Source organism: Anoplopoma fimbria, chromosome 24 (assembly GCF_027596085.1).
Source record: "Anoplopoma fimbria isolate UVic2021 breed Golden Eagle Sablefish chromosome 24, Afim_UVic_2022, whole genome shotgun sequence".
Lineage (NCBI taxonomy): Eukaryota > Metazoa > Chordata > Actinopteri > Perciformes > Anoplopomatidae > Anoplopoma > Anoplopoma fimbria.
The window spans coordinates 20,211,514-20,228,184 of NC_072472.1; the positions used below are offsets into that span (position 1 = coordinate 20,211,514).

The window sequence follows — 16,671 nt, forward strand, 5'->3', positions numbered from 1 at the left end:
TGTTATATAATAGAACCGTCAGTCGCTTTATATTTATTTATATTTCTCATATTAATGTACTACATTTAAATAAATAAATGTGGCAATAACCCAAACTCACAACTTTTTTTAAATAGCCCCTGGGGAATTTTAGAAAATAAACTAGAATATGGCTTGAGCATATTTCTCATAAAATACACTGTGTACATTGCACATGCCAGTTACTAGATGTCCACTAAAGTCAGTGAAATTATCTCTGTTTTAACCCTCCTGGCATAGAAACCAATATTTGACCATTTCTGGTAGTATATTATAATAATATTAATAGTATTAATATAATTATTTTTTGTCAGATCATTTTAATCAATGATTGCTGTCGGGATGTAATGAGAGATTCTACAAATAAAATATTTGTATATAAGATTACCAACCTGTGAGAGCTTAGGCCATGATCAGGGATCCATATTTGACCATCTCAGCCTGTTTAAACTTTACTTATTTACAGATTTGCACATAACAAAGTGGGCTCTTAGGCCAATCACTGTATTACAGTTTAAAATCATTAAATTCATTCGAACAAAATTTAAAAGCATCAAATATAGAAATAAATATATATATATATATATATAAATATGTGGACACAACAATAAACTACTGTATTGTCTGTTTACATACTACTGTTTAATAGTCACGAATAGCTGATTTGACAGAAAATGTATTTTCCAAATGAACTACTATACTGTGTTGTTATGGATCACTGTTCATCATAAGGGTAATGCATTGTCACATGGGTATTTATGTATCTTGCTAATCATTCTTAAAAAAACAAACAACATTTGAACCATGGATACTTATACGATGCTCCAATTACACAAATCTCAAGTCAGTTGAAAGGTATTTTCCCACCAAAGCGCCTGTATAATGCTGAAGACAAATAAGTGTGGACTGAGGTCTGTGGACTGAGGTCTGTGAGGTTCGACCATCAACGAAACGCCGTCTGTCGCAGTTACCGGGTCCCTCACGTGACTTTAGGGTCACATGACAACGCCCCTGTTAAAGCTGTTTTGCTAACGCTAACAAAATGGCAGCGTTCTTACAGTGGAGAAAATTCGTCTTCTTTGACAGAGATACGGTGAAGGACCCTGTGGATAATGGGAAAAACTTTTTTCTTCCTAAAGGAATATCGGCTTGTGACTCCGGCCGGGGTCACATTGTTCTGGGAGATATCCTTCCGCAGCCCCCGCTTAGCTTGTTCAGCTAATGTTAGTCTAGCTTACTGACAGCTGATGCTAGTCACAGCTCAGCAAATGTGAAAGCAAACCTAAAAAATACAGGCTGTTTGGTGCATGTTTTTGAAATTGATAACTTAACCTTATCAGTAACGAAGGAGTTGGCTGAAGACTGCGTCGTACTGCCAGGCTATACTCTTATAATCATACAATGAAGTTGCTGTCATGGAACATAACACCTGACGTTACTTTATGTGAGACCCCATGAGTGTGTGTGGGAGTTCCTTTCCATTGGGTCTATATTGTACACGCTGGTTAACAATAGGCTTAATGACTAGCCCTACTATTGATACATCTATAGTCCACCTTCACAGGAACGTTACTGGTAACTAGGCCTGATCCACTTTAAACATTGTCTATTGAAATAATGTTGGTGTATAATAATGTGCTTTTTTTTTGACAATATGTTCCAGGTTGGGGCTGCACGGTGGTGTAGTGGTTAGCACTGTCGCCTCACAGCAAGAGGGGCCCGGGTTCAATTCCCGGGCCAGACAACCTTCTGTGTGGAGTTTGCATGTTCTCCCCGTGTCAGCGTGGGTTCTCTCCGGGTTCTCCGGCTTCCTCCCACAGTCCAAAGACATGCAGCTTAGGTTCATTGATGACTCTGAAATTGCCCGTAGGTGTGAATGTGAGCGTGAGTGGTTGTCTGTCTCTATATGTCTGCCCTGTGATAGGCTGGCGACCTGTCCAGGGTGTACCCTGCCTTCGCCCATTGACAGCTGGGATCGGCTCCAGCACCCCCGCGACCCTTAACTGGATAAGCGGTTATGGAAGATGGATGGATGGATGGATGTTCCAGGTTTCAATCATAATGTGGCGGTTTCATTTCTTAAAAAGCAAGCCAACAAATACAAGTGTTTGAACAAATAGCACTTAGCATGCTGATGCAGAGGATATGTTCTCTCTCTCTACCCATCCTGCCATGTATAGCTTTTGTATTTTTTTTAGATACAAAATACTTTGTATAAAACTGCGTTACAGAAATACTACATTATATAATTGGTCTGCGGGATAACATTTGAAAAGAATAATAAGGGAAGTGTCATGAATTGCCATACATTGCCCACCTTTCGTCGCTTTCTGCAGCTGTACGTAATTGTCCTTAACCTCTACAATGTTACATATGGATGGCAAGATCTGGCTTTTGACCCGCTCCCTGCAGTTGACCTCTTTTCAGGCCTACAAGTTGAGGGTCACTCATCTCTACCAGCTGAAGCAGCACAGCATCCTCGTGTCCGTGGGGCAGGATGAACAAGGAATAAACCCTCTGGTAATTGAGGGTTTCTTGACAGAAACCTTGAACGCAGAGCAATTTTGGCAACGACTTGAACGAACCACCACTAAACTCGATCTGTACTTGTTTTTCAGGTAAAGGTCTGGAACCTTGAAAAGAGAGACAGTGGAAATCCTCTGTGCACTAGGATTTTCCCCGCAATTCCCGGCAACAAACCGACAGAAGTGTCTTGCCTCAGTGTACATGAAAACCTCAACTTCATGGCTATTGGTAAGACGTAAAGAAAGGGTCTACTCTCTGCCATTTGACCCGGTAATGTCTGCTTGGCCTCACAGTTTTTAATGATTGTCGTGTTGCTTGACAGGCTTCACAGATGGCAGCGTGGTTTTAACTAAAGGGGACATCACCAGAGATCGTCACAGCAAAACTCTGACTCTGCACGAGGGAACCAGCCCAGTCACAGGCCTCGCTTTCCGCCAGGTGGCAAAGGTCACGCATCTGTTTGTCGCCACTCTGGAAAAAGTCCATGTAAGTCTGATCACTCCCAGAATAAGTACTTTTTCTATGCCTCTGCTCTAGAGGTAGTCTGACATCCTGCCCTCTCGCGTATTGTCTTCCCTTTGCCCAGTGCTACACCCTGTCCATCAAGGAGTACCCTAAAGTAGAGCTGGATACACACGGCTGTGCGCTGTACTGCTCCTCCCTGACAGATCCCTCCCAGGACTCCCAGTTCATTGTGGCCGGCGAGGAATGCGTGTACCTGTACCAGCCCGATGAACGAGGGCCCTGCTTCGCCTTTGATGGACAAAAGCTGCTGGCCCACTGGCACCGCGGATATCTATTTTTACTCATCAGGGATGCCAAGTCGCCCAACAAGTAGGGACAACACCGACCGAATACACATGTGCAGCATTTTAAAAAGAAATCTGCAAATTATGAAACACAACTAAATAGAGTCACACATTGCAATGCACACACCACAGTACTGAGCATGTTTCCAGGGGACACTAAAAAAGTGATGCATATGACCGGGACATGCTGCTTGTTGCCATGGTTTTTGGCTAATAAAGTTATTGAAGTCTGCTGTCCATCAATTCATTATGAAACAGGGTAACGTTGTGTCAGCTGGGAATGTTCAAGGATGAAATTGTATACTGCAAATTGTTTAATCACTTTTGGCAGCATGAAACATATTTTAAAATGTATAAACACCTTTTTTATAATAAAGAACAGGCAGCCTTTAGTTAATTGTTAACTTATAAACATATTAAGCAAAGTTTTATTTTATGAGTCATGTCAGCAAAACCTACGGGTAGTTAACTTGCTTGTCCCCTGTTAGAGGTTCTCAAAGTAAACTAAACTACTGACCTTATACCCAGCAGACACAACTTTAGCCTTTTTCACAATCAATTGAGAGATTGGGAGAGATACTATAGCTAGTTACAAACCGTGAGAGAGAAAAGCTGAGGCTTTAATAGTTCAGACAATAATAACGGCAGTAGAAATATTGCAGAAAATTAAAAGATTCATTCTAGTAACTACATCAAGCTCAACACAAGAAAGCAGCAGTTGTATGTTGTTTTTCATACATTTCCTCAGTAAAATATTTTTTTCTTGACTGTCACAGCTGCAGTCCAGTGCCAATGATTGAAACAACCAGTAATACTTATGATGTGGGCCTGTTATTTAAATAATATTTCGTGCAGCAGATACGGCTGTACCTGACTGATTTTTTTCAAAGTTAAAGTCATTTTTAGTCCATCAGTTGATGAGCAACATCCCAAAGTCTCCCTGTTTCCTATGTGTCCTTTGACTGGATTATTCTTCTAATCAGGACAGAGTTCGGTAGCAGCTCTCCATCAGACAAACAGCTTCTGACCATCTATGACCTGGACAACAAGTTCATCGCCTACAGTGCCTCCTTCGATGACGTTGTAGATGTGGTGGCAGAGTGGGGCTCCTTCTACATCCTCACCAGAGATGGGAGGATGTTTGCTCTTCAGGAGAAAGATACACAGACCAAACTGGAGGTGAGTCCAGAGTGGAGGGCACGGACTGCACCTGATGATTCATGACATGCATAAGCAGGAACCGTAATGAAGAGTTGGGTTCTTTTAGAAATCCAATCACTGACTAATTATGCTGTGGATCGGGTAGCAGGCTTGACTCCTCCTTGTTTGTCTCTTAAGATGCTGTTTAAGAAGAACCTGTTTGTGATGGCCATAAACCTGGCTAAGAGCCAGCACCTGGACAGTGATGGGCTGTCAGAGATCTTCAGACAGTATGGCGATCACCTTTACCTTAAGGGAGACCATGACGGGGCCATCCAGCAGTACATCCGGTAATGATATCACTCAACATTTTGTTGTCTTAGATTGGATGTTAAATGTCAGGGTTCAACTTTCATTTCCTCTTGCCTGGTCGGGCAAGTGGTTCAGAAATCCATTTCCCTAAAGTACATTTTTACTTGCCCACAAATTTACCAATCCTAGACAAACTGTTTTATTTATTAGCGCTGATCAAATAACTAAAAAGACAAAAAAGTTGATGTATAATCTTTGCTGAAGTAAATTAATCTGAAGTTCTGCCCACAGCCTCTAATGCCAACCAACTACACTCCTGTTTCCAGGATGATTTGAAATGCTCACTTGAGCTCATCTTTTTTGTCTTTACCTGTTGCCATCTTCTCTTGAATGCCCAATTGGTACTGCGCATGTGCAACTCTCATCAGAAGTGAGACAAAAAGCTCATTCCTCAGCTACTTTTATCATTGGCTACGGGTAAACAATGTGTTAAATTCCTTTTTACCTCTTGCCCATGGTGCGAGTCACTTGCTAGATTTACTAGTCTGACGTGGCATTGTACCTGCCCCGTCAAGCCGTGTTGTTGAGCCCTGTATATGCTTTATCTGGTTCATCTTTGAGCCTTTAGTTTACTATTACACAATGTAGAAATGTAAAGAGAGAGAGAATGATGAGGATTTTGTGGTCTTTGTTCATTTTAAATGTCACTCAGCACTTAAACTTATTGCTCTATAATCCCCCAGCTGTCAGAGACTGGATTGTTGATCACTCTCCCCATTGATCTTTTCTCACAGCACCATTGGGAAACTGGAGCCATCGTACGTCATCAGGAAATTCTTGGACGCGCAGAGGATCCACAACCTGACAGCATATCTGCAAGCCCTGCACAGACAGTCACTGGCCAACGCAGACCACACCACACTGCTGCTGAACTGTTACACCAAGCTTAAGGACAGCTCCAAGCTGGAGGAGTTCATTAAGGTGACAAAATATGCTCTGAGGATGTAGATTTTGGTGATAAATACTCATGTTTTACTCTAACAGTAGTAAAACCACTTTGTGCAATACAACACAAACATTTAAAGCCTACTTTCTTAACAATCGGGTCACTAATTGCTGCCAAATTATAACACCATTTTCCTCCTGCTCCATATTTCAACAGAGCAGTGAAAGTGAGGTCCACTTCGATGTCGAGATCGCCATCAAGGTTCTTCGGCAGGCCGGCTACCACAGCCACGCTGTCTTCTTGGCTGAGAAACACATGCACCATGAGTGGTACCTGAAGATCCAGCTGGAAGACCTCAAGGTAAAAAAAACAAAAACATGCAAGTAGACATATAATACCATCCAATACTTTCTTTTTTTCCCCCCCTGTTACAATTAATTATTGTTACAAAAAAATATCAAACCACTTCCTCTGAGTCAAACTGCTAGTAGCCAAAGCAGCGGCAGCACACACACACACACACACACACACACACACACACACACACACACACACACACACACACACACACACACACACACACAGACACAGAGAGAGAGCTGATGAGTATAAATTGAGCAGTAAAGTTACAGCTGTGAACGTGGCAGTTCAGTGTGTACAGTCGGTTTGTTGGTGACTAAATGCTTCAACTACTTAAGAACTGTGAGGAGACTCGAGCTGAGTTCCTGTGACTTGTTGCCACCTGATGATTAGAGTGAAGGGGGAACTCCGGCTCAGGCTCACTTAAGGTGGCCTGACCTTTTAAGGTGGACCATTTATTCCCCTTTAAGTTTAGCACAGGCCTTTTTTTTTTAAAGTTTTAAATATTTATTTTAACTGTTTAACTGTCAGCATTAATCGGTCAAAATACGTATTGATAGTTATCTTTAAAAGGTTAAATATTAATATCCCTTCAAACCGACTTTCATTTCATCTGAACAAATTTGGTTTTTAAAATGATACACTCCTCATTTTAATCCTAGATAACTTTGTGAGCAGCTCACTTTATGCCAGTATAAATGGCAGTAAAAGACAATCTAACATGGAAAATGAAGCATTTGAAGTGTCCTTCCTCATTAATGAACAATGTCTTTAACCACATATTCAATACATTTGGTTGGCCCGCACTACAGTTTAAAACAGGCCCTTTCATAACAGCAGTGAGAGGTGAAACATTGTTTCAGAAAACTCTTAGAAGATTAATTGACACTTTGCCAAAGTTCACATCCTTTTGACGAGCAGCCATTAGAATATCCAACATGGATACAGTTAAATCTGTCACAGCCTCTTCCTATATATTAATCTCCATTAATGCCAACTACATGGATGAATACATTAAAATAGAGCAAAATGCTTTACTGGGCAACTGTATGGGATTGAAATGGGTTTATTGTGAGAAGTGGTGGCAAGCATCCCTCACTCATTGTAGTCATTATTTATGGCCACAACGGCAAAATGTACAGTCTTTATCCTCTCAGAACATTTGTATCTCACTGCTCTCGATCGCGCTCACTGTTGTCACTCCTGTCTGAATGAGAACAAGCATGACTTTAACAGATAGATAAAACCAGCAATGTTACGTATTCCATGTCTTAAAAAGGCTTTACTTTGGTTCCTTCCAAAACCCAGAACTATCAGGAAGGGCTGCGTTACATTGGACGTCTGCCTTTCGAACAAGCGGAGAGCAACATGAAGCGTTACGGCAAAACACTGATGCACCATGTTCCTGAAGGTACCACGCTGCTCCTGAAGGGTTTATGCACCAACTACCAACCCAGCGGAGACTCTGCTGAAAGAGACAGCCTGGATAAGGGACGGGCCAACAAGGTCAGTCTGCAGGGCTTCTGTTTTCCTTTGTGTTTGAGAAACTCCTGTCATTTCTTAGGTCCTGAAATGTTCTTATAAATGCCTGTCCATATTTGTTTGTTATAAGGCCAACTCCGAGGAATTCATTCCAATTTTTGCCAACAACCCTCGGGAGCTGAAAGCCTTCCTGGAGCACATGATGGAGGTGGACTCCCGTTGTCCCCAGGGAGTGTATGACACACTGCTGGAGCTCCGGCTACAAGACTGGGCACACGAACAGGACCCTGCAGTCAGTACATAACACGCGAACTAGCCATCAATCCCCACATATATATTATACATACAGTCTGCTGTAGCAGATGGCTGTGTGGTTATGTCAATCCAAATTAAAATTAGAAGGCTTTGCAGAAATGTTGTTCAACAAGGTAAAAAAGCATTTAAACAATTTTTTTATAATGCCTATGTTTGGTAGAGACAAAAGGTCCTGCAGGGGGAAGCTGTGTCCCTGTTGAGGAGCGACAGCACTGTGTTTGATAAGGCCCTGGTCCTCTGCCAGATGCACAACTTCAAAGAAGGCGTCCTCTACCTTTATGAGAAGGGTAAACTGTAAGTGAGAGAACAGTGCGTGTGTGTGTGTGTGTGTGTGTGTGTGTGTGTGTGTGTGTGTTTTCTTTTTTTGATGATTTGCATTTGTTTGCAGGTACCAGCAGATTATGCACTACCACATGCAGAATGAGGAGTATGGGAAAGTGGTAGAGGCCTGCCAGCGCTATGGGGATCAAGAGGGTTGCCTATGGGAGCAGGCGTTGGGATACTTTGCCAGGAAAGAAGAGGACTGCAAGGCCTACATCAGTGAGGTCCTCCATCACATTGACCAAAACAACCTGATGCCTCCATTACTTGGTGAGCAGGTGGATGTTTAACTTAAACAGGCCCTATTATGCTATTTTCCGGGTGCATATTTTTATCTCAAGTTACAGTTGCAACATGTTTACATGCATTAATGCTCATAATCTTCCTTGTTTTTAGCGTTTGCTCCTCCCTCCAGAAAGCTAGCCCGCTCTGTTGTGATTGGTCAACGTTTCGCATGCGTCAGAAATGTCCCGCCCCTTACAAACAGAATTCAGCCCCGTCTTCCAGAGCGGTTCTAAACACTGTTGAAGCTGTCCTCGGCGAAAAGCAGCGAACACAACATTAAGTTTTCGTTGTTCTGCTCTGGCAAAGTGTTAAAATTAAATGTAGACACTTTTTCTTCATTTCATCTGCCTTCGGAAGTCCAAACAAAGGACATTTCCCCTCGCAGAGCAGAGCACAGCCTCTTCTCGACATGACGGCCGCAAAAAAAAAACTCTGTCTCTCTCTTTTCTTGTTTGAGGGCCAAACTAGCCTGAAGTAGTTTCACTTCACGGCTCCATTGAATTCTCTCCTCCACTTCTGTAACATTTTGAGGTCATAATGCTACAGAAGTGAAGGAGAGAAATAAATGGAGCCGTTTCAGGCAGCTCAGGAGCAGTGTTTCTGAGGGGGAGGGTAACTCCTTTTAGGCGTGGACTTCAGGTTTTACACTCTACGGACCTTTTACATGTAAAAATATATATAACACACTAAAGGAGAGGGGAAAAAGAGGAAAAGCATAATCCTGTTTGTGTTTTGAGATTTCTTAGCACAGGATTACAGCTATGCTTTTTTTGCTGCCTTAGTGGTGCAAACACTGGCACACAACTCGACAGCCACTCTCTCCGTCATCAAGGACTACCTCATCAACAAGCTGCAGAGGGAGAGCCAGCAGATAGAGGACGATGAACGCAAAATCCACCAGTACCGCGAAGAAACCGCTCACCTCCGCTCTGAGATCCAGGAGCTCAAAACGAGGTGGGTCACATGAAGGATGGGAATTTTCATTGACTTACTTTTGGAAAGTCAGGTAACATATTTATCTATCCCAAGTATTTTATTGATAAACACCAGTTCTACCTGTTTCTTACTGCAATCCAGCCATGCTCATTTTTGTCTGACACTACTTGTGCTGAAGTGATTGCACGATATGACTATAAATCTTTATATTCCTACACAGTGCTAAGATATTCCAGAAGACCAAGTGTAACATGTGCAACAGCCCTTTGGAGCTGCCGTCTGTTCATTTCCTGTGCAGCCACTCCTTCCACCAACACTGCTTCGAAAGCTATGCCGAGAGTGAGGCCGAATGCCCAACTTGCACTCCCGAGAACCGCAAAGTCATGGACATGCTGCGTGCCCAGGACCAGAAGCGCGACCTGCACGACCACTTCAACAGACAGGTGACAATACTTGAGCTTTGAATTGAAGGCAGTTAACCAAAAAACATTAGAAGTTGCGTGTTCAATCATTCACTTCCTTCCATTCAGTATGATTTTTCCAAAATCAGTTTGAATCTTATTCTCATCAGGGTTATGCTTTGATTTGATCAGTTGACTCCTGTGCGGTGCACTTGCCCAAACAACCTCGGAATGTTTGAGTTAACGCAAGTTCTTGTGTCTTCTCTCTGGTTTCCAGTTACGCAGCTCTAATGATGGTTTCTCTGTCGTTGCTGACTACTTTGGTCGAGGAGTGTTCAACAAACTGACTCTGGTCACCGACCCCCCTGGCAGCAAAACCGTAGGGAGCCTGGAAGTGAACCTGCAGAGGGACCTTCTCATCCACACCAAGAGAACCTGCTGAAAAGCTCAGCTTGTGATAACGGTCTGAATCCTACCTGAGCAGGCACTTTGTGTGCAGCCTCACATCAGCGCAGGCTCACCACCTTATGCTTTGCTGCTTTACGCTGGGATGCCACTTTATTTAGCAGCAAACGCAGCTGCCTGCTTTTAGAAGCTGTGATGGACCTATTTGCAGTGTGTTCCTGGTCATGAAGCACTAAGGACTGTATACATGTACTATAGTTCAAAGCATGTATTACTGTGTCTTAAACCTTGCTGAATTACATCTTAGAGAATGTAGCTTCGATGTGTTTGCTCTTACTTATTATTAATCATGCACATAACACTCAAAAACTGTTCAACCATCTCTCATTGATAAAATGATTTGATGTCTACCACTCTAACTTGAGAATTAAAATTTGTAAATAAAATGATTATTATGTGAATTTCTAGATGTAGCATTGTCTCTTACTATTTCATTATCATATCAGATCATATTACATTACATGATAAACAATTGTCCCCTATGACATACAGCTTTTGAACAGGGTTTGAACAGGTGTTCCTCACAAAAACACCTGTTCAAACCCTGTTCTGTGATGCAAAGTCACACCGGTCCATGAACCTGAATGTCCACTTTGCAATGGAAGCTCGGACCAAGAGACCCCTCAATGTGGGTATCTTCTCTTGTCGGAGTACTGTTTTCCCTCTGTGTTTTTGATGGTGGACCTTTTTTCTTTAAAAGCTTTACAGGTTGCTCCATTATTAGTCACAAAGAGCAAGGCCTTTCTTGATCTTTGCAAAGAAAATATGATTATTTTTTGCAGTCCTTTTAAATTTCATGGAAGAGTAATATTTCTGCAAATAAGTTGGCTGATTATTTTTATTATTTTTATTTTTTTACAACTAACACTAATTTTACATCTACTTAGAGCTTTAGATAAAAGGATGTATCAAAGATGTGTTGGTTTCAGAATACCAGTGTACAGGTCTAGAGCATAAGCTTAATATTGAAAAGACAAAATTAAGATGAATGACATAAAGCATTTATAATAATTTGCCTTCAGTTCATTTAAAATCAACTGATGAATTAAACAGTTGACTAAATTAGATCATTTTAAGGAGGCATGTGGTGTGCTTTCCCTGGAAGTGTCGTCTGTCAATGTACGCCTACTATCTGGACGTGGACCAATTGACTGTAGCCAGAAGTTTTTCGACGTCACTCACCTCACGTGGACCAATCACGGTGCAGTGCGTGGAGTGAGATGGGCGGGCTCAGGATTGGAGGGTCATTGCCGGTTGTTGCACCAAACATCAAGCTGGAGTTAATTACCGGATGCAAGGGGGGTTTTTCTTTTCAAAACAAGAGCACAGCACTTGTCTCCTCCAGTACAAATTAAGCATTAGCCCTTTAATAACAGCTTTTCTCCAAGGCAGCAGGCAGTGATCGCACTGCACACCTTTATCTGTGTTTGTTTAGTTAGCTATATGTATTGGACAGTAATAATGTTATATAACTTTTCTTGAAAAAATGTCATGCTCAGATATTTCTTTTTTTCATTTTTTAAATGCATTTCATAGCTACTTGGATCCCCATTTTCTGTTGTTCATTTTGAATATGTGCCTGATCAAAAATAACTATTAGAGTCAGTTGCAATACCTGTCTGTTAGACTACGTTGTGTTTCGCACTTAAACGCTAACCGGAAGCAGTATGGTTGGTCGGTTGTTGTTAGCTTGCCTTCAGTTTCTCACCCGGCAGCGGCATCAGTGGATCCAATGAGGTGACGCCGCGTTCCGGGCCCGGTAGCTGAGAGCGAGCCGGTGATAAGGGGAACAGAAAACGGCAAAGTGTGACACAAAGAAGCTCTGAATCAAGACAAGACCAGGACAAACTAGTCTCAGAACCCGCCCGGAAAAGCACAGTCAACACTGGTCGGCTAGTCAGGTAAGTTCCGTGATTCCTGCCACAGCACAGTGTGTCAATCATGCTTTCATATTGATGGTTGTCAGACAGTGAGCTAGCTAACAATAGCTGTCAACTTCTGTTATGATATTCCTTCCAAATAGTACTGCTAGCTTTTATGTGGAAAGGTCCATAGACGGGTACATTGTCCAGGTGCGTTTGAATCACACCGTGTATGGTACAACGCTAAACGATCATCATTGTATCCAACTTGGCTGTAACGTTACAGCTAATGCACATCAATAGCCTCTCCTATGATCTCCAAAAGCTAAAAGACCAGTGTTTGATTTTCTGACTTTGTTGTATTATATAGTGAGGCATTCAGTTGTGCATCCATTTTGCATTCATACGTCACTGTCTCACCAGAAGTTTCTATGCAAATTTCCTGTTGTTTCTTCCTGAAAGAAAATGTTCTGTTTTTTTTATATAAGGTAACTGAATTTGAGTTTCTTGCTACAGTATACATTCGCACCACTGCACATTAAACCCATACTTCCCTCTGAGTGCAGAGTGGTTTATTGTAGATATTAAAGCTGGAGACAATATCAGAGCTTGACAATGATGTTAAGGCCACGTGTTTGGCACTGTCTACACCTATCATGTCGGTGGGATCAGGTGCATTACCTACTTTGAATATCCTTGGGCAAAGGCAATGGCACTACCTGTCAGTCTTTTGGTTCAGTAATCACAGCCATGTTAGCACCAAAGGACCACGAGGAAACATGAACAATGATTGGATAATTTATCAAGAGGCTGATGTAAATATCCCAGTTTCCTACTTGTGGAGAAGCTGTGTTAAGTTGGCAAAAAAAAGGGCAGGTTTGGCTTTTCAAGCGGAACATCCTCGTGTACTCTCGGGGTTGCACCTGCTCCCACATAATGAGTGAAAAGGACAACAAGACTCTACAGTGCAGGTGGAAGGACAAAGATGAGAAGGGGATGAAAGGCGGTCCTTATTGATGGTGGTGTGTGGTGAGGTTGTAACACACATAAGGACCTGTGGAAATCCATTCAGTTGACCATAATGTTTGATTTGTTCATCAGGCAGCTCATCATGGCGGGGGGGAAGCTGGCACCGCTCGTTCTCTTCGGCCTTGTTCTGGCGATGTTGCCCTCTCACACAGGTAATATGATCCATCAACTTATTTCCCTAACGTGAAGCCCTGGGCGTAGTCGTGATCTGTGCTTGTCAACCAACAGATTACACTGGTCAAGACCGACTGACAGTTCAGAACCAGTCTAGTCTCACAACACTGCCACACTACATACAGCTGATATCGATCAGTGTTTGGAAACGGATAAGCCAGATCCACAATGCAGTTCTTCTGTACCTGTGGGGGTCTTTGGTGTCCCCTGTCTGCCTCAGCAGCTTTATGTAACTCGTCTTTGTGTCTGCAGTGACTGTAGCCGTCATGTCCATTGACCTGGGCAGTGAGTGGATGAAGGTGGCATTAGTGAAACCTGGCGTGCCGATGGAGATTGTCCTCAACAAGTGAGTGTAACTGAGTGTTTGTCACGATTATTGTTAAGTGAGCGTACACACCAGGCTTGCCCACACCCAAGTTTTCTATTTACAAAAGAATATAGTGTGAAGGTACATTCAGAGCTCAACACTGCGTCTGCTGTGTTTCTCTTCAGGGAGTCCAGGAGGAAAACGCCCATGGCTGTATGTCTGAAGGAGAATGAAAGACTTTTGGGAGACGGTGCACTGGGAGTGGTATGACCTCTTCTCAAATTTTCTAAATTGAATTGAATGAAATCTCTTCGGAATCTCATGGATACCCTTTGCTCTGTTAATTCGTAGTTCCACAATTCAAATGACCTCTAACTATCTTTTCCTTGAATGCTATTAATGGTCACATTGGATACTTTCAGTCTGTGAAGAACCCCAAAACGGTTTATAGACACCTCCAAGGCCTCCTGGGCAAAAGGCATGATAACCTCCAGGTGGCGCTCTACAAGAAACGTTTCCCTGAGCACCAGCTGCTAGAAGACCCAGTGAGAGGCACAGTCTACTTTAAAAACTCAGAGTGAGTCTCTTAACTCAGCTTTCCATCGTTCAATACATGCTGTATGAAATCATTTGTCAGTTACTTTAAAACGTTTGCGTGATAATCCCCTGACCTTACAAGTCAAAAGGGTGGTCTGTCTATCATTTAGTTACTACATGGTGTGTACAGTAAATCTCTGCATCAGGCACTGCTGCCCTACAGTATTGATGCTTGTTATATTTTTCACCTCACTGATGATGAGGCACTGTAGCTATCCTTAGAGTTACAATAGCAGTTGTCATGGAAACATCAATACCAGAGCAGCACCTGCAAAACCCTTATCAATAGATTGTGGTTTGTACTGGGGAAACTAATCTGGCTCTGTGCTTTTTGTTCTGCCAGAGAAATGCAGTTCACACCTGAGGAGCTCCTCGGGATGCTGCTCAATTATTCTCGAGGACTCGCTCAGGACTTCGCAGGTCAGTTTGCTCGAGGAAGAAGATGCATCACTGTGTGTTTTGAATATGTGAATCGTATTGATTCGTTTTGACCTACTCCTCCCTGATCCCTCCCGCTCACAGAACAACCAATCAAAGATGCAGTGATCACCGTCCCAGCCTTTTTCAACCAGGCAGAGCGCAGGGCAGTCCTGCAGGCTTCACAGATGGCAGGTCTAAAGGTCCTTCAGCTCATCAACGACAACACAGCTGTGGCCTTGAACTATGGGGTGTTCAGGAGGAAAGACATCGATAATACTGTTAAGGTGCACTTTCAGCATTACTCCAAAATATAGGTTAAATCAGCCTGGTGCTATTCTATATTTTCTCATATTGTCAACAAATCCCATGTGCAGATGTATGTATCTACTAACCAGGACTGAGAGCCACAGACAGACTTGGGCTATTAAATGTATTGTGAGACACAGTCTCTGACCCCGTAGGAGCTACTGTATGTTGTAGGACACATTCCCAGTGTAACTGGAGCTGTGATGTTGGAGGGTCCCAGCAGACGCTGTTAGAGATAAAGGGATGGTTTCCACTGAGGAGCTCTTTCGTTACGCTCTTTGGGGGTACACTCGACTGGATGGTGGCCGATATGCATTAGAACGTATTCAAATAGAAAGCATTTGTTTATCTATTTTATGTATTTTATTAAAGATTTTATTCAATAATTGCAGGAATGTAATTCTCACCCCTAAAGTAGGCTTTCTATCACACCATTTCTCAGTGAAACGAATCAATCACCCTCAAGTTCTATGAGAGTGGTCCAGCTATTGAGAAATGTATCTCACCATAAATTAGAGCAGTGCATGATGATAATCTAGACTGTATCTGTCACTGTGTAGGAAAACTAGCTCATCTGAGGGACTACAAATTGCTTAAAGTCTTTTGTTGTTTCCTTTTCAGAATGTGATGTTTTATGACATGGGCTCAGGCAGCACAACTGCCACCATCGTCACTTATCAGACTGTCAAAACCAAGGAGGCCGGCACCCAGCCCCAGTTACAGATCCGAGGAGTCGGGTGAGTCCAGCATTGCCACTGAGAAGAGTTGATGGGAGGGAGGGGAGAGAGAAATATAAATATAAATATATTCCTGAACTAATACAAAAGAAAATAACGTTAAAAACTAATTATGAAATAAAATATCTATAATACAGTTATGTGCCTCGGTTATAATGGAAGTAAGTGATGACATTTTATAAATATAAAGTCTCAATTCATTATTATACAGTTTATGTTATGTGAAAGGTTGATTTCATTACTCCCTGGTCTGGCAGTGCAGTCTGACTGCAAGTCTAGTTTTTTTTTTGTATAGAGCAGATGTTGACATGTGTTTTGTGGGTAGGAAAATATAAAAATACCGTAGTTTTCACTGTTTAAAAAGTAGTGTGTTTAAGATTAGATGAACGAATACAGATTTGTTCGTTAGCCAGGGTCCTGTATCACAGGGCATGTTCATCTTAGTCAAACGCTGAGACCTGTGCGTTATTACTTCCTGTAAGTCGCTTTGGATAAAAGCGTCTGCTAAATGACTGTAATGTAATGTAATGTAATGTTATTCAGTCAGGTGAAATGTATAAAATATAATCACACAACTAGGATGTGATCCACTTAAAGACTGCTCAAAGTCTGACTTTTTGTGTTACCAAAGAGGAAAGCAAAAGTATAGAAAGTCTGTGGAGGAAAGGGGCTCAGATAATTGAAGTTAACCCAGGATCCAGTCTACCTGAGGGGAATGTTGCATGTATTATTTATTGACCTGATAAACACTACATGTTTGTTTCTCTCAATACTAGAAAATAATGGATACTTGTTTTTTCCAACTGAGTCCAAAGATTTAATACAAAGTTGTCCTCTGTTAGCCTTAAATGCAGTGTTGGAATAGGATAATAAGAGTTTAGAAATGCTGCACCAGGAGCCAAACACTGCTGTATATTCGCTGA

At 42.2% G+C, this 16,671-nt stretch overlaps 2 protein-coding genes across 2 annotated transcripts in view; both read left to right on the forward strand.

Moving 5' to 3' along the window:
• Positions 1-971: 971 nt before the first annotated feature.
• Positions 972-10,711, forward strand: vps11 (VPS11 core subunit of CORVET and HOPS complexes). The gene is made up of 16 exons (XM_054625442.1): positions 972-1,202; positions 2,390-2,538; positions 2,637-2,772; positions 2,867-3,030; positions 3,131-3,378; positions 4,337-4,532; positions 4,692-4,843; positions 5,600-5,786; positions 5,968-6,111; positions 7,420-7,617; positions 7,724-7,885; positions 8,069-8,202; positions 8,297-8,499; positions 9,297-9,468; positions 9,671-9,893; positions 10,129-10,711. The coding sequence occupies exons 1-16, from the start codon at positions 1,061-1,063 to the stop codon at positions 10,291-10,293; spliced, it is 2,775 nt and encodes a 924-aa protein (XP_054481417.1). The 5' UTR covers positions 972-1,060; the 3' UTR covers positions 10,294-10,711.
• A 1,270-nt stretch (positions 10,712-11,981) lies between these two features.
• The window catches only part of hyou1 (hypoxia up-regulated 1), a 15,136-nt gene continuing 10,446 nt past the window's right edge, over positions 11,982-16,671 (forward strand). Inside the window, exons 1-8 of the mRNA XM_054625723.1 lie at positions 11,982-12,217; positions 13,280-13,359; positions 13,634-13,727; positions 13,874-13,952; positions 14,111-14,265; positions 14,629-14,705; positions 14,808-14,989; positions 15,633-15,748. Of these exons, the coding sequence (XP_054481698.1) occupies positions 13,290-13,359; positions 13,634-13,727; positions 13,874-13,952; positions 14,111-14,265; positions 14,629-14,705; positions 14,808-14,989; positions 15,633-15,748 (773 nt within the window). The 5' untranslated portion in view covers positions 11,982-12,217; positions 13,280-13,289. The remainder of the gene's footprint in view (positions 12,218-13,279; positions 13,360-13,633; positions 13,728-13,873; positions 13,953-14,110; positions 14,266-14,628; positions 14,706-14,807; positions 14,990-15,632; positions 15,749-16,671) is intronic.